A 17,487-nucleotide genomic window follows, 5' to 3' on the forward strand; every position below is an offset into this window, starting at 1 on the left:
GGCCACGTTGTGGTTCGGATTTTCGATTGGTAGAACGCAATTGATGGCGCATTTAATAATAAATAAATATCACGTAGAAAGATTTTATAAATTGTTTTTTATACAATATCACAGCCGACCCTGTGACAATATATAAAAACTACCAGATATTGTACGTCCAATCATGGAATAATCATTTAACAGTAAGTCTAGCCGAAGTATAATAGAAATATTTGTTTTAATCTTCTAAGTTAGAAATATAACATTTGATAAACAAATTAAACTAAATAAATAACACAGGTAATTATTTTATTCCAGATATTAACAATATTCCATGTAATCATGGATATTAGTAGATATTAGTCCTAACCACGCAGATGACCAAGAATTAATTGTCAGCCAAATGTAGCAACACAATCGTTTCAAACCATGTAAAAAGTAAGTATTCGCATTTTTAATGTAAACAAACCTGTAACTAAAGTAACCCAATAGATTTATTCAACAAACAAAATTTTTATTTAAGAAAAAAAAAAAATGTAAAAATTTAAACGATCCATGTATACCATTGGTTTTAGATTTGTTTTTAGATTTCTAGTGGTCATTTCTGATAGTTTTACATTACTAGAAGGTTTGTTAATAAAGCTGCATATAATGAGGATAGCATGCCAAGTAATTTTATTAGGCTTTACAAATTAAATTCAATAATAACAATTTTTGTATGGAATATCAATAAATTCCAAGTTTAATGTATCTTTTTTACTATACACAGCCATTTTGATCTAAAAATGCAAACTATTATATCAAAGCAATAACATACACCTTATAAATGACAAATCCATCCCAATAATTATTTGTGCTTGTTGTTGAACCAATTCAACAGTTTCCTAGTTTTTCTAATAACAATTATATGTTTGAAGCATCAATTAATATTTTTAAATACATACATTTAATTATTATCACACAGAGAAAAACTTAAGAAATACATAATTGCAATTTAAATTTATTTTGACGAAGTACAATCTGTCCGTTTCAAAATAATTTAATAACATGTAGAATCAGTGTAAAATACCCTTTCCATACAAATATATTTTCATCAAAGTTCGTTAATAGCTTGTAAAAAGAGTACAGTATTTGTTCGAATGTTATTTAATAAAATATAAGCGTATAAAGTCGTATCAAGACGCAAGTATAGAAATAGATCTGTGGAATGTATTATTTTGTATCTAATTGAAATGAAATAGCGAGGATACAAACATTTTGATATTTCATTGTTAAACAATTTACAAAAGTTAGCAAGTAATTGAAATAATTTTCAATCGCTCGAGAGAAAAATTAAAATTAGGCATTCTCATAGTAATCGAGCATTTTGTGAAACAAAATATGTTTGCACAATGAAAATGATACGATTATAATATATGTATAGATTTCTCTGCTTTTCATTTACATTTCGCCGATACTGTTTTAATTAACTACTTATATACTAATAATTCTTTCTAGTCCTGCAAATCACTATTATTTGTGGAATTACAGGCAGCAATTAACTATAATTTATTTACATATTATAGCTCGATCAGTGATTGAAATTAGTTTATTGATATTGTGCAAACATATTCTTTGTGAAGAAGATCGAATATATGCTCCAACTATCATGAAAAGACCTTATTTTAATAATAGAAAATAGATCTTTCTTCTCACATAAACTAATTTCAAGAATATACATTTGTACACCTCTCCTTCAGATAATGATTATTCTTATACATACAATATTTGTGCAATCAAATAAATGTGTACTGTTATCATTTGTGCCAATATATCCTAGTACAATTTTCGAAAATAGTAATGCAACAGTATAAACAGTGGATGGTGGTTAAGTTCCAACGTTAACAGTCAAATATTGTATAATAAAGAAAACACGGAAATTCAGTTATTTCAAAAATATTATATCTATGATTAGACAGAGTCATCAGGATTATGTTAACAAATATACTAGAAGTTCTAAATATATATATATATATTTATTTTAAACGTGAGCTGCACGGTGGTCACAGAAATATTGAAACGTTTAATTATTATAGTTTTTCGTTGCACAATATTTCATCAGACCATCCTTGATGATAATTATACCTAAGATAACGATCCACGCTATCTGCATATTCTTTGTAATTTTTTGATATAATTAACATCAACTCACTATTGCACTGCATTAGTTGACAGAACGACCTTCATTAACATAATCCTGCCTGTCTATAATATGACACAGTTACGCACCCACAACAATAGTTTAAAATTGTAAGCTTGACTTACGCATTTAGTTCGTTATAGTTTTCAATAGCTTCTGAATACTCTGTATTAGTCTACGACGTTGAATTTCCGGAGGGATAAAATCCAAAGTTGGATCTCAGTTGTTCCAAGAGTACGAATGTTAGAATGGTATGTGGAGCTAATCTGATAAATGCAGGTACATAGCCCTGGAATAAGAGACCAGTTACAATACAGTTCGTTAAAACGTTTCACAGACGTTTAACGAAAGTATGATTTCCGATATAAAGAAGCAAAAAAATAATAATAATGTAATGATTAAACTTACTTTAAAGAATGCTAGTGGCCCAAGCTTTGCAGTGTAGAAAAATAGATCCATTAGACCCTATAGAAAAAAATTCCATGTGAAATCTGATATCTTTAAACATATTTATCCAGACTGCATTTAAAACAGCTCATCCAAATAACTTACCTACTTTCAGACAATAGAAAAATATCTTTCGAATTAATCTTGTTCAATTCGTACAAATATTACAATATCATGAAAGATTTTCCAATATTTTCTTTAAATGTGAAATTGATGAAATATTATTGATGATATTGAGGAAAATTTATGTACTGTAACGAAGTAATTTACATATTTGGTTGACCTGTTTCAGCTTATATAACAATGAAATTACCTTAAATTCTCCAGGTTTAGCGTTCATTGCTCGTGTTTTTAAAACGTCCAACGGTTGCGTAAGAGTTGTAGCTATAGCACCCTTGCGTTTAACAAATATTAACACATTAATTCCTTGATGAATTCCTTAGTACAGATCGTTTGTCCAAATTTCGCTATTGTTTTTGACAAAATATTTTGTTTTCAAATATATTAAAATAATTTCGTATCAGTTATCGATACCATTTATACATGTTTTAATTTACTCATTGACATTAGTTATAACTTCTAATAGTTAAAAGTAAAAAATAATTTCAGTGTTATAATGCAATTTGACAAAATTGAATACTTTATGAAATCGCACAAAGCGAAAAATAAACGAAATGTATTGCTACTTTTCTAAAAAAAAACAAAAGCATAGAAATTGTTCGAACAAATGATCTTTGCCTATTCGGCGGAACTTTTGTCATAGTTTTAATAATGCTTACAGCGCTTACGCTGGACAATACATGAGTCGCTGGATTGTCCTTAAAGTAACCGCTTTGTAGCAGCATGATTTTAATTTGATCATAGAAACTCAACTGTCCTATAGTCATTAGTGCTGCTCTTAACGTTGCGGTGGAACATCCTCTAAACAATTTAGTTACGCCTTCTTGTCGAACTATGCACACTATTCCGTCTAGAGCGTGCTTGTAACTATAAAAAGTAACTGAAATTAAATCAACGGAAAGGAAATGAAATCGATAATAAATGAGCATTTTCTTACTTCCGTCTGAGTTCTGGCGAGAGTTTTATGTCGTTTTGCATTCGTACATTGATCACATCCCCAGGTGTGCCAATGACACCACCAGCTGCCCCAGAGACACCAGCCAATAACAACTTTTGACTAAACAGTAACGAATGTCCTGGTGTCTCAAATGTTTGTTTACCTACCTATAGACATATGATGTAGTCAAAGTATGTGTTAGATGAAAAGACAATTTTTTCCAATTTATTATTAGGTAGCGAAAAAAGTTGTTGCAATGAAAAAAGGCAGTTTTATATTTTGTTATTTTGGAAATCGATTGAGAAACTGAATGATTTAAACTTAATATTGACCTTGCTTGGAATTCCAATATTGTTCCATTGTTCTTTGTAAACATCGGTCGAGAATTACTTTAAATTCAATTCTAACAAAATACCACACCAACTCTATCAAAATTGTTCTATTCTTTGTAAACAACAGTAGAAAATAGAAAACTGTATCAACTATGCTAGTATTGTTCTATTATTCTTTGTAAACGATTGTAGGAAACTGCTTGGAATTCAATGCTGATAGAAAACTGCAACAACTGTTTTCGTTACGTAATAAGTGAATATACTTCATATGCGCCAAATCGCATGGTGGAATAGGTAAGCTGGCGAAGTAAAGAAGCACTAAGTCCATTGTACAAAGCTAAAATTCCTTGTTTCTGTACTATAGAGCCTGTTAATCTCAGAATAGATATCTTCCCTTCTTGTTGCGTTTGTAAATGAACCTGGAAATTTACTTCAGATGATATTTGAAACTGTAATTATTAGAAGCTAGAATACCTTTAACAGATCAAGAGGATGAGTGATGCAGGCGGCACCTGCCGAAGAAAGACCCCCAAAATACCAGCGTGCTAATTTCTTTGTTTCGTCTGCCATCTTTTATATCTTCATAATGGGAATTAGAAGCATACATTAAACGAATAGAGTCTATTAAATGTTTAACAGGCTTACCTTCGTTTCTCAAATGTCAATTCATTACTGTAAAATAGAGGTTTCCATCTCGAGTTTGGGTTTCGTTTGTGCAAGGAAAGCAATCTAAGCTGAAAGCAACAGAATTAACTTTTAGATTGATTTCATTTTAAATTTTGCAGCTCTTTTACAAAAATCTTAACAGATAAGTGCCAAATTGTTTATTAAAGCTAACGATAAATAATAATTATGAATACAAGCAACTATCTTTAATTGGAAATACACTAATATAAGACAAATTTGATAGGAAAAGGAAAAACAATTAATTGACTAGAAAAATACTATTAAATTATATTAATAACATTGTTTTGTTTTACATATGGGAACAAACTATAATAAATTCTCAATTAGGTGAAATTTTCTGGTATAATAAAAAAATCCAATAAAAATAAAAATAAATGAATAATATTAAGTTATTAAAAAAGCAGAGTTTCGTGATTGTTAACAATTAAAACAGCGTAGAAAATTCTAAATAGAAACGGGACATAAATAGATATTTTGGAAATCGGGAAACTCACGGTCAGTCGATCAGAATTTTTAGGTCATTGCGATTATGTTAGTAACGAGTCTAAACTTCTTCCGACGGAACACATCATATCACTGGAGTATGTTACGAGCCTGGAAGCTCGAGAACGCGCACGCATCAGCTGATAGCCACGTGTAAGGTAAATGTACCAATAACTGACCAGAACAAATAACATTCCCAATACTCGGCCATCGATGCGAATATTAACTATTATTAACCATATCCCAGAAGCTAAGAGAAATATTTCGTTCGATTTATATTGTTTAATCCTTCATCTTCGTTCAGTAAAAATTGCATCGATCAATAGTTTCAATAAACCATTTTAAAAAATCGTTTTCTTCGTCGCAATTACACGCATGGCGTTTTCGATTCAGTGAAGGAGGGAGTAGGGGACTCGTTAAGAAGATAATCATTACAATATTAGGTTTTTTTTTTTATTTAGAAATCTTGAACCTAATTTACTAGTCACTGGACATATACGTTTCCTTATACGAATCACTTATTAACTAAGTTCCGTTATTTGACAATTTTTAAGGTTAAGTTTCGAGTATGAAAACTTGTATAAATTTTCTTTTCAATAAAGATTCACGAAGGTAATCATATTGAATTTTTGTCCATACTAATTATTTAATACAATTAAATTTTGTTTTAATTTTGTTTTCTGTTCATAAAATTATTACAAAATCAATACATAAATTTTGATAATAATTTAAATTTAAAAATATAATTACTAAAATTGGATTTAAATTAAGTATCTTTCTGGAAAGTTATCTTTATTATTAATTCAAAGAAACTGTCAAAAACTGTTTATATGACATTACATGCATCTATATAGAAGAATTATAATTTTTTTTTACAATAGTTAATAGTAGCTAATTAATTTTGGGAATATATGTATGAAATAATATGTAGTAATAATTCTGTTGTTGAAATCATTCGTACTTATACTGCTTTATACTATTCTACATGTCGCGTTCTGTTATTACGATTAAGCATCTCGTAACACCGACCATAAAATAGACAAAAATTGGACGTTGGACAGTATCGCCATAAATATTAATTCTGACGAATCTGAATGTTACATAACTCGAAAAAATGTGTATAATAATATGCATATGCTTTCAGACTTTTTGTCACTTATAATGTTTTCAATTTCAAGGTCGTATTTAAATCTTTTAACCACTATATTGTCGCGTAAAATTCAATTTCCTTTTGTATCAAAAGTAATAAAAATATTTTGTTTTAATATATATGAAAGATTGTATTGCTGAATTGCATTTGCTGTTAATCGCAGAATTCTTCTTAGATCTCGTTGTATCACTTACAAGCGATATAAGAAGCAATATTTCATAGTAGACAGTTCGCATCATAGAGTACAGAAATATCATAAATCATATTCTTTAGCATTATCTTATCTCATGTATTTTTTTCGTACATTAATTGATAATGGGCAAATGAAATCGGTGGATAGGAGGACAAAAATGGACAAATGGATAATTATATTAACTTAACTGTTAAACTTTTATAATGTTTTTTTTCTACCAAATATATAAAGCACTATAGAAAAATAAAAAATATTTAGGAAATGTGAATATTAACAATATGAATTATTCTTCATGATGATGAAACTCGTTAAAGAAATGTCTAAAGCATAAGAATTTATTACATCACGCACAGCGTATAATAACATGACCGTCGCATATGAAGCAACTAGGCGAATGAACATTTTCAAATTCATTTGATCTCTCATTGACATACTTATTTTTGAAAAATTTGAAATTACTCTTACATCAAAATACATTAAAAACCAAATACATCCAAATTAGGTATTTGTTTAATAATAAATTAGCTAGGATCTACCAGAATATGATAATACAAATTATAACAAATTTCAATTATAATTGTGAGAAATAGATAGATCAATAGATGTTGCGCTATTCCCCTCGTCTTTTTGTTTCGGGCCTTGCGTATACTACGCATGCGCGTGAGAAAGGGGAACTACAATGCAACAGCATCGCACAGTGTGCAATAACGTCCGAAAAGCGAACAAAATAAAGCAAAATGGTATACAAACTAGTTGAATCATAGTTATATGCCAACTTTTATTAATTCAAGTGATTTGAAAGGTACTACCATACTTGTATGTATTTAGTTATTTGTTATAATTGTTGGAAGACCAACTTCCTCTTTACTATTGGGTTGGCAAGGAAGTATTTCGGTTGTCACACATAGAGTAACAGTTGTAATTGTTTTGAAGGACTTCTGTCAGTGTTATGGTTGTTTCCTTTTGACATTTGATATCAGTTTAACTCTTAATTACTATTGTCGGTCTGTGAGACCGCTACTAATTACTTAATCATCTCCATTTCCCTTCCTGCGTGCCTCACGAGCCTGATACTGTAGGCACTTTTTAATTATAGTATAATGTTCAGTTACTGAAATTGTTGGCTGATGAGTTATTAATGAGAACGATTTATTTTTCCCTAGCGGTCTGTGAGACCATCAATTTAAAGTATAAGTACAGCGTTTTTGGTCAAGACTATCTACTCCACCTTTCGTAAGATTATAGTCCGCGATAATTTCATTATCTTATTTGTACCCTGTTCTTGACTTACTTAATTTGTGGGAAATTATTGGAGCTTAATTGGGAAGTGATGTTGCATCGCGGGATTTCGAACAAAGTAATTTGGAAACTATAGTACCACCTTCTCTACTCATATGTATGTGTATACATGCACCGTATGCCCTTTGACTAGCATCGCAAAAGGTTATCGACATAAAAATCTCTCTGATGCTAAAACGCCCAAGTTTGTCGTCAAATAGTTCGTTATTTTCAACGACAGATGGCGCTCATTTTCGACCTTGTGGGTTTATGCTTACTTGATGCACGTGGTTCGTTTCCACATATGATGCGCGTGCGTTCGTAGGCCCACTCCTACGACCACGGATATTAATATTCGAAATAACTGAACACGTGTATGTAACAACAACAACAATAACGTGTATTCTTTATTAACGCTAGGCGTACAAGTCTTTGTCTAGCAACAGGAGTTTTAATCTTTATCTTTTTGAGGTGCTTCTTCGCGAAGTTCTTACCAAGCAGTGACTTGAGCGTCCTTGCATTTTTGGGAGGACGCGCTTTCGCCCTGCTGCGCTGCGCGCGCAGCCTTACGGCGGATTCGCACTTGACGGGAAACTGCGCCCCTATACTCTTGTGCGGACGAGACCATAAGTCTCGACCCCACAACCTCAAACCCTCTGGTGCTAAAACGCTCAAGTTTGTCGTCAAATAGTTGGATGTTTGCGACGCTAGATGGCGGGCATTTTTGTGTGAGAAAGTGGAATAAGGGGTTCCCGGTGCACCCGGGGCTTCGTCTGGTATCTCTGGTTCCCGGCTTCCCGGTGCACCGAGGGCTCGGTATAGCATCTCTGCGTGAAAGCCAGTAATTTTTAAATTTTATAAATGAAATAAAAATCCTTTCGATAATCACATTTATTAACATTATCAAATTTTTCAATATTGTTTACAATTCGTTTTGCTTTTAATATTTAAGGCGACCATTAATACCTATGTATATATTTGGAAATTTGATAAAAATCAAATGAGTTCAAGAATGAGTTTCAAACTTTACATTGTATACACATGCACTCGATTTTACAAAAATTTTTGAAAAATCAACACTATTTCGTGTTACATTTATGTCGGAACGGTATGTAACCGAAAAACCAATCTAATTATTTTCGTGTTTTTAAACAATGTTCTTCTCAAAATCATTGTATGCGAAAAATCGTTAAATTTCGACAGTAATATAAAGTCGTAACGAAATTAACCTCCGCATTGGTAGTAAAAAGTTGCAGTTTATTCATTGCATGCTTCACAAGTGTATTATTTACTTTCTTGCTTTTAGAACACGATGGATTTGGTGTCAAACATGCTGGGTATTGATAAAGTAAACATGGGTGGAAAATTAATTTTAATCGAAGAGCGACACGAAACAGATGCAAACTTTTTGCTGAGTTCAATTATTTTGGATGCTTTGAAGAAGAATTACAATATCTGTTTGGTGCTCTTTCACAATACATTCAATCACTTCCATAACGTGAGCATAAAATTTGGTTGCAACCTTGCGATGTTGAGAAAAGAAGGTAAGGTTAAAGTTGTGGAGCCAATGAAAATTGTTGCTGCTGCTTTGCAAAACATGGACAAAGGAACTGCGCATAAGTTGAATGCACACTTTACTAGATCAACATCTGATAACAGCGACAATATAGTCCATCATTTGTTGACTGCAATCAAAAATGAATATGATGCACCTGCGGTTATTGTAATTGATGACTTAAGCCATCTCTATAATCTGGGATTCCATTTGAGAGATGTTGTGTATTGCATGAGATATTTGAGATCGTTAATAGAATGCAATAAAGAGTCTCAGCTTTGCATCGTTGTTCACACATATGAACAGGAATCGCAAAGTTGTGTACCAGATACTTTTGTGGATGGTCTGAAGCATATGTCGCACTTATTCCTAGCTGTTGAGCCTTTTGAAACAGGATATTCTAGTGACATGTCTGGGAAAATAACAGTGAACTGGAGGATAGATTGCATCAGAAGGAAATATAACTGGTCGGAGACAGTAAAATATGTTTACAAGTTGTCGGATCATCAAGTGAAAGTATACACATCTGGCAATGTACCAGGCTGATTGGTATGTAACTAATATTCCTTAAATGTATTTTAGATTTCTTACCATTGTAAATAATTACATACAAAAATTGAAATAAGATATTTTGTCTACTATCTGCCAAGTTTTTAATCATTCAGCTTGTTACAAGATTAGATGTTAATTTATTACAAGTTAAAGGAATACAAGATAATAATAAATTAGAATCACACACACACACTCTCTCTCTCTCTCTCTCTCTTTTGTATCGCTCGTTGATCTTTCTGAGTGCGACTGCCGAATTTCGCGTTGTTCGTTTTTTTTGGCAAAATATCACTAAATATCTCAAATCGGTCCATTGTGTAACAGACTGGTTTTCATTTCTTTGTTACTAACATAAATAATATAATTTTGTTTTAAATCGAGCGCATAATTACATGAATTTGAATATTATTGATTTTATAATAAACAATATCGCAATTACATAAAGTGTTTGAAGATTTCATTTTCCCTCCAGAATTAAGCATGGACATGGTTACCAACTTAACTTAAGTTGGTCATGCTATAGCAAAAATATGTAAGTTAAAGTAGAAAAATTAATAATTCATTGATTAAAGCAGACAGTAATACAATCGTATATATTCCTATACAGTGAAAACTCGATAAATGTCGCTACTCCGGGTCCGGTCAGCAACACTTACGGAATAGGAGAATCGTCTTTCGAATTTGATTGTAGTTTGCCGACGCTTCGAACGTAGAAAGAGTCAGTAGCTAAAGAAGAAAGAGGGACTGAAATTCGGATTTATCGCCCCAGTTTAAATATCCGCGTCAGTGTGACCACACTACTGCACAGAAGAAAGTTTTTTATTTTTTACTTTTTGTTAATAAAAATTTCACTATCATGTTGGGGAGATTTCTCTGATTAAAATGAGGCTAAACACGATATAAATCGGTCAATATTTGGTAGCATAATATTGAATTAAATATTGTACTTGCGAGTCTTTCTCTCTTTATTTATCCTTCTTGTGCTGTCCTTTTCTATGTTCGGAAATATCAAAGAACGACGCATCGAGGTGCTGGCTACATTTATCGAACGGGAGGTAGCTATTTTCAAACGGAACGGTTCCACCGTTTCGTAAGTGATCAAAAACTATTGCTCACTTTCACTCTGCTAAACTTTTCCTACGCTAAGTATTTTCCAGTTTCGTTTTTCCGTCTTTCTGTTCTGTCTCTTTTCCTCTCGCTTTCCTATTAGGGTAAGGCGGTGTATATATTGAAGGGACGTTTTAAGAAAGGTTCTCAGTCTTGCTAGAGACGTGTTCCATCTGAGTTCTGTGCGCGAATAAAGTTTTACAAAAGTACAAAATGTCGACTAAGAAAGTGACGTTGAACATTCAACAGCGCCTTCAAGTGCTGGAGAATTTGAAAACTTTTCCTGTTCGGATTGTTGCTGCCAAGTATCAAATACATCCGCAAACAGTTCGGAGAATTAAAAAAAACGAAATTCGCATTCAACAATTTGCTGCGAAGGGTAAAAAGCAGCAAAAACGACAACGAATAAAGGAAGCAATGTACCCTGAACTTGAAGAACAATTGTTCACGTGGTTCAGTGAAAGAACAGCTCTTAGCGATCGAATAAGCGATATGCTTATACGAGAGAAAGCTGCAGAATTATAGCAAAATAGTGCAACGTCCTCAAACTTTAAAGTGAGCATGTCGTGGGTAACAAATTTTAAACGGCGCCATAATATACGGTTAGTGAGTGTGTGTGGTGAAAAAGCCAGTGCTGATATAAATGCAGCAGAAATTTTTAAACAACAGTTTCAGCAGTTTATAGAAGAACAGGACATCGACATCGAAAATATTTATAACATGGACGAAAGTGGGCTGTTTTGGAAAGCGCTTCCAACAAAAAGTTTGTCTACAGAAAAAAGTGTAGCTGGCTTAAAAATCAAGAAAGACCGAATTACCTTCGGTTTATGTGCTAATGTCACTGGAACTAATAAAATTAAGCCATTCGTAGTGCATAAATACAAAAAACCAAGAGCGTTGAAGCACTCACTGCACAGACTTCCAGTCTGTTACAAATCACAAAAAAATGCTTGGGTAGACCGTTCCTTATTCCAAGACTGGTTTGAAAATCATTTTAAGCCCAGCGTCCGCGAATTCCAACTAAGGAAAGACATCACTGGGAAAGTAATACTATTGGTTGACAATTGCACAGCTCATCAACTCTCATCATCCGAGCACGATGGAGACTTCTTTCTGCTAAAATATCTTCCACCGAACACCACATCCCTCCTGCAACCAATGGATCAAAGAGTGATTTTGAAAACGAAACGAATGTTTCAGAAAGAAATGTGCCGCTCAATTTTAACATATGAGGGTGGGGTTAATGAATTTTATGCCCATTATAACATAAAAGACTGCATAGATATTTTGGTGCACGCATGGGCAGAAGTTACGCCGGAAAATATACGGCATAGTTGGAATAGAATAATTCCAGCTCCTTCACACATACAGAACTATTTTTCAAACGAGAGTGAAGAAGACGGTTTGGAAGATGTACTGTCTGTGATCAGTGATGGGCAAATTTCGCAAGAAGAAGCCATTATTTTTCTGAATACGTGCCGTGCAGGAGAAGAAAAAGTTACAGAAAGTGACGCAGACAGTGACAACGAAAGTGAGCAGCACAGTGACAATGAAAGTGAGAACAATGATAGTGAAAACGAACACAACATACAATCACCGAAAGAACAAATAAAATATAAGTTACTGTGTTTAAAATACCATCTATTGAGAGCTAACTGTTTAACAGCGGAAATAGAACATCTTTCGTCTTCATAGGAAAACTTAAATATATTAAGGTAAGAATGAAATTGCAATGTTTCTTATTTCTTATTTTTCATTCAATCTTATGACCTAATAAACATGAACCGATTTATATCGTGTTTAGTCTCATTTTAATCAGAAAAATCTCACCCACGTGATAGTGAAATTTTTATTAACAAAAAGTAAAAAATAAAAAACTTTCTTCTGTACAGTAGTGTGGTCACACTGACAGGAACATTTAAACGCAGGTGACGAAGGCAATAAAGATATTTAAAGAAAGCCGCTTCGTCTCCGGTTACACTTCGCCTCACTGGTTCAAGGGGGATCCCCCTAGTGGTGGGGATAAAAATGTATCACTTACGGAACAGCTCTTGAGGACATTTATCGAGTATTCGCTGTACATCCTGTTTACTTGCGATATGACTGTTTAAGTTTTAAATATTTGTAATTTAAGTACCATAGTATATATAATTAAGTTCTCAAAACATTTTTCTACTTTTTTTTCATGTAATTGATTTCTTATACACGATTACTGGAAGCGACAGTTATATAAATCATCGCGGTAAAAATCGCGCGAGCAGTCGAGATTTGAAATTGTATGCCATTCGCGTGAGGATGGACTTCAGCTGTTCAAGATCAAGAAGGAGAAGCCCACAGGATTCCCCACCACTCCGTTAGACATTGTAGGGGACACTAGAGACATTTCCCTAGCGCCTAGGGAAAGTCACTAGATGGAGTTGGCGTGGCAGCCGTGTAGAGCGCCACGCTACGACAGTCGGAATAAAGCTCTGAGACAAGGAACACGTGTCGTACTGTGTTGCGATCTCCGCTGGTATGAATCTGTGTATTATGTGAAGTTAGTTCTAAGACATAGGGATATCAAGGTTTGATGTGAGTGCGAAATTCAAACCGACCAGCGTATTGTAATAAACAACGAAATCGTACGCTTTTCAACGTGGGCGATCAAGCTGGGGAAGGTAGAGAGAAAGGAAGGCATTTCTTAGAGATACTTCGTTTATTTTCTAAAGGCCGTGTCGAATTCGAGTTTCCATCGTTCCTTTAGTTTATTGTTTAGTTATTACGGACCGTGCCGAATTAGCTATTTCCGTTAAGAGTTTCAATGGTCTTGACACACAGCAGGGCCTCGCGACACTTCGCTTCGAGTTTCGTTTACTTTCACAAGGGTCATAAATCTTCTTAAGGGTTGCTTAGGCCGCTAGCCTCGTTTTCTCTCTCGACTCCCACGCAGTGTGGCCAGATCGGGCATAATTGAGTGCATCGAAATCGACAACAGTGACGACGAACTTCCTTAGCGTCTAACGGAATGGTGGGGATAGCAGGCATACACTACCGCACGAGCCACGTGTACGTGAGCTCGACGCTTGCGCACAACTTCGGGAAATCGATAAAGAACGCTAGTGTGAGCCTTTCCTTCTTGCTCTTGTAAAAGACAAAACAACTGAAATACGACCTCGCAATAAGTGGCATACGATTCCAAGCCTCGACTGCCCCAGCATTTTTACTTTCCGACCTATATGTAAGGTATAAGGAAATTTATAAAGTATCATAATGAAAAAAAATTTTGAAATTTTTATTTAGCGGAAATACACGTTTTAGGACCCCCTGATCATATTGTGACTATTGAAAAAAAAGACATTTTTTTGTTCCTCAACGACTAACAATAAGTGAATTGCAATAACGAAAAAAAAATTTCGAAATTTTTTTTTAGCGGAAATACACATTTTGGGACCCCCTGATCATATTGTGACTATTGAAAAAAACGATATTTTTTTTTGTTCCTATGCTATTAACATGAATGCATTAAACGACTAAGTGAATTTCAATAACGAAAAAAATATTTCGAAATTTTTTTTAGCGGAAATACACGTTTTAGAACCCCCTCATCATATTGTGACTACTACAAAAAAACATATTTTTTTTTTGTTCCTATGCTATTGACATGATTGCGTCTAAACGGCTGAATGAATTTCAATGAAACTTAACATTTAAGTTTTATGTTCTCGTTTTAAGGTCTCATTATATTTTAAGCGTGATCAGCTCCCATATAATGATGATTATACGTTTTTAGTTTTATAATTATTTCGATACATACACATCATTTGTAACAAATTTTTAAAGCCATTTATATAAATCTTAAGAAGGGTTAAGATCAAATATATTTTTCTCCTATCTTTCCTAGACAGGAAAAATTAAACGAAATCTTATGCCTTGCATACCTACCTAAACCACATAAAAAACGTATTCCACAAATATTTTAGAATAATGTTGTTCAAAGCAGTCTTACTCGTAAAGAGTTAATTAAGGGTTAATTAAAATGAAAAACCACTCTTAGCCAGTACCGTGCACGGTACAGAAATAGATTACTACTGACTTTTCCCACTATGTTTTTTAATAACCGTATCAAATTGTTACACACAATCAAATGTTATATATTTGACTTAACTTTACATAACAAAATAATTGTAACGATAGGTAAAACAATAACGTGCACGCTACCGTTCAATGGAAACCACGGGAAGGTGGTGGTCACTTCCATCAGGAGGGAAATGTAAAAAATTGTTATTTCTTTGTAACATTATCACATGCCATATATTAGAACGTCTATATTCTTCTTTCCTTTTTTTTTGATTCCCCTCTAAATTCATTTCTGCAAAATGAAATATATTAAATTGTCGTCTATATACTGCTATTCATTCAATAGAACTTTATTTCGTAGGTGCCGTAGGTCATTCTGAGACATTTAAATTGAAAAAAAGCTTTCGCGTAGGTATTCTGTAATTTTCTGTTCTTTCGCTTTTCTGCTTTTATATCATGGAAACGGTTGTGAAATCGAAGAATAAGTGTAAGCGCGGTTTTTTATCTTCATGGATAAATGATCATAGATTTAAATCATGGATACGTGCAGTACCCCATGATAGAAGTCGTTTTTATTGTACTTTATGCAATAAGTCTTATTCTTGCGGTTCCTCAAACGTGTATAGACACGGAGAATCTGGGTGTCATAAAAAAAATAGTACTTCTAAAAGGACTTTTATGCCTCAATGGCTTGAGAATGATTATTTCAAGCCATGGTTGCATAAAGTCGACGGCGACCCTTATTCGTGGTTCTGTTCGGTTTGCAACAATCAATTTTCATGTCGATTATCGACGATTTATAATCACGCAGATTCTCAGTGTCACATTGAGAATTATAAAAAGAGTAACATATACAGTAGTCCCAAACGTTCGGCTATATTCCGCGAATTTCAGCAATGTTTTCAAATAACCGACCGAAAAATTTTAAAATTGTGTTCTACGCGATGGTTATCGCATTATACATCCGTAGTTACACTTTTAGAGAATTGGGACTCTGTATTGCTTTTTTTGCAAGAATTGACAATAAGCGAGAAATCAGAGTCCGGGGAACGTCTGTTAATCTCGATGCAAAATCCAGAGGCCAAAGCATATCTTTATTTTCTAAATTACGCTCTTGAGTTTTTTTATAAATTTAACATTTTCTTTCAAACTCAAGAGACAAGAATTCATTTGCTTCAAAAGACTGCGGCAGAACTTTTATGCGATATATTACGCAATTTTCTGAAACCGCAGCTTTTGAAACACATGGATTTAGTAAGAATGATGAATTTTTCTGTAGTCGAAAATCAACTTCCATTTGATAGTATAAATTTAGGAACAGAGTGTCTTAATTTTCTGCATCAACTGAATGCAGAAGGCAAGTCCGACATCGTAGAAACCGTAAGGAAAAATTGTTTAATGTTTTATATTACAGCTGCAAACGAAATTCGTCATCGATTGGCAATCGATGACGAATTTCTTAGCATGTTGTATGTTTTTGAACCAACTTTTATATTAAATGATACAAATAGAGACATTTCCTTCAGAAATGTTCTCTTAATCGCTAAGAAATTCGGCGGTTTCGACGAAGAAGGACTGCAAACAGAATGGTCAGTATTGCCTTTGGAATTTACAACGAAAGGTAGACAGACGCTTATCGAGATGAAATCCGATGGTTTCTGGAAAACAATTTTATTAACGCGAAATTTGGACTATAAAATTAAATTTCCTGAATTGATGAAATTAGTAAATACAATTAGATCACTTCCAAATTCCAATGCCGATGCAGAAAGATTGTTTTCCATGTTACCTGACATAAAAACAAAGAAACGAAATAAACTTTCTTCGGCCAGCGTCAACTCTATTTGCGTTGTGAAATCTTCGTTAAACGCGCAGAGGGAAAACTCTCAACCCATGGAGGTAGATGACGATCATCTAGCTCTATTGTATTCCAAAAATTTATATCATAGATTTGCTAAGAAGCAAAAGTGTAATTTAAGATTAAACGCAACATATGACAATAACTTTGAGAATTTTCCCGCTACGTCATATGACGAAAATTAAGGTACCGATTTACTACAGAGCTTTTCTCTAGAGAGATTTTTCTCTCCAGAGAAAAGCTCTTTAGTAAATTCGTACTATTAGGCTGCAATGACAGTATAAACGTTTTCATGCGACGTCGCGGTAGACTGGTCTTGTTACGTCAACGATACCGTGACGTAGGCGCAACAAGGTGTGATGCATGTATGTGCCATAACGTCACGCGAAAGCGCTTACATTGCAACCGCAGTCTTGTTAGTGATGTCCAAAATATTTTTTTTTGGACATCGCTAATATGTAAATAGTCGTTCAATTTGTCTCGCGTTGTTACTTTTTTTACGTATTTCGTTTGCTGTAAATACTATTCTGCTTGCTCTAACTATCATTTTTTTTCTTCATTTATTTGCTTATATTTT

General features: G+C 33.5%; 3 protein-coding genes across 4 annotated transcripts; 2 read left to right on the forward strand and 1 right to left on the reverse strand.

Moving 5' to 3' along the window:
* Window positions 1–643: 643 nt before the first annotated feature.
* Window positions 644–5,322, reverse strand: LOC122397546 (mitochondrial dicarboxylate carrier). Of its 2 annotated transcripts, none has more exons than XM_043396783.1 (9): window positions 5,176–5,294; window positions 4,640–4,723; window positions 4,469–4,573; window positions 4,258–4,413; window positions 3,663–3,829; window positions 3,385–3,592; window positions 2,919–2,999; window positions 2,567–2,623; window positions 644–2,447 (listed from the first exon to the last, which is right to left on the reverse strand). In XM_043396783.1, exons 3-9 carry the CDS (start codon window positions 4,562–4,564, stop codon window positions 2,334–2,336), a joined length of 879 nt encoding a protein of 292 aa, XP_043252718.1. In that variant the 5' UTR covers window positions 4,565–4,573; window positions 4,640–4,723; window positions 5,176–5,294; the 3' UTR covers window positions 644–2,333. The 2 variants fall into 2 exon arrangements, with proteins under 2 accessions (XP_043252718.1, XP_043252717.1); XM_043396782.1 differs by having other exon boundaries at window positions 645–2,447; window positions 4,640–4,728; window positions 5,176–5,322.
* A 3,229-nt stretch (window positions 5,323–8,551) lies between these two features.
* On the forward strand, window positions 8,552–10,264 carry LOC122397547 (elongator complex protein 6-like). The gene is made up of 3 exons (XM_043396784.1): window positions 8,552–8,601; window positions 9,092–9,399; window positions 9,445–10,264. The coding sequence occupies exons 2-3, from the start codon at window positions 9,098–9,100 to the stop codon at window positions 9,884–9,886; spliced, it is 744 nt and encodes a 247-aa protein (XP_043252719.1). The 5' UTR covers window positions 8,552–8,601; window positions 9,092–9,097; the 3' UTR covers window positions 9,887–10,264.
* Window positions 10,265–11,557: 1,293 nt separating this feature from the next.
* On the forward strand, window positions 11,558–12,691 carry LOC122397437 (jerky protein homolog-like). The gene has a single exon (XM_043396588.1). It carries the CDS (start codon window positions 11,558–11,560, stop codon window positions 12,689–12,691), a length of 1,134 nt encoding a protein of 377 aa, XP_043252523.1.
* Window positions 12,692–17,487: the final 4,796 nt, after the last annotated feature.

This window comes from Colletes gigas, unplaced genomic scaffold (genome assembly GCF_013123115.1).
Source record: "Colletes gigas isolate AHSC1104 unplaced genomic scaffold, ASM1312311v1 Colletes_gigas_Sc00009, whole genome shotgun sequence".
NCBI classification, from domain to species: domain Eukaryota; kingdom Metazoa; phylum Arthropoda; class Insecta; order Hymenoptera; family Colletidae; genus Colletes; species Colletes gigas.

What these genes read in the sequence shown, in the direction of transcription:
- LOC122397437 (XM_043396588.1), top strand. Translation starts at nt 11,558, where the DNA reads ATGTCGTGGGTAACAAATTTTAAACGGCGCCATAATATACGGTTAGTG.
- LOC122397547 (XM_043396784.1), top strand. Translation starts at nt 9,098, where the DNA reads ATGGATTTGGTGTCAAACATGCTGGGTATTGATAAAGTAAACATGGGT. An exon ending in AACATGGACAAAGGAACTGC is followed by an intron (nt 9,400 to 9,444) that starts GCATAAGTTGAA and finishes ATCTGATAACAG; the next exon opens with CGACAATATAGTCCATCATT.
- LOC122397546 (XM_043396783.1), bottom strand. Translation starts at nt 4,564, where the DNA reads ATGGCAGACGAAACAAAGAAATTAGCACGCTGGTATTTTGGGGGTCTT. An exon ending in TATTGTCCAGCGTAAGCGCT is followed by an intron (nt 3,000 to 3,384) that starts GTAAGCATTATT and finishes GTTAAACGCAAG; the next exon opens with GGTGCTATAGCTACAACTCT. An exon ending in CTAAACCTGGAGAATTTAAG is followed by an intron (nt 2,624 to 2,918) that starts GTAATTTCATTG and finishes TTTTTTCTATAG; the next exon opens with GGTCTAATGGATCTATTTTT.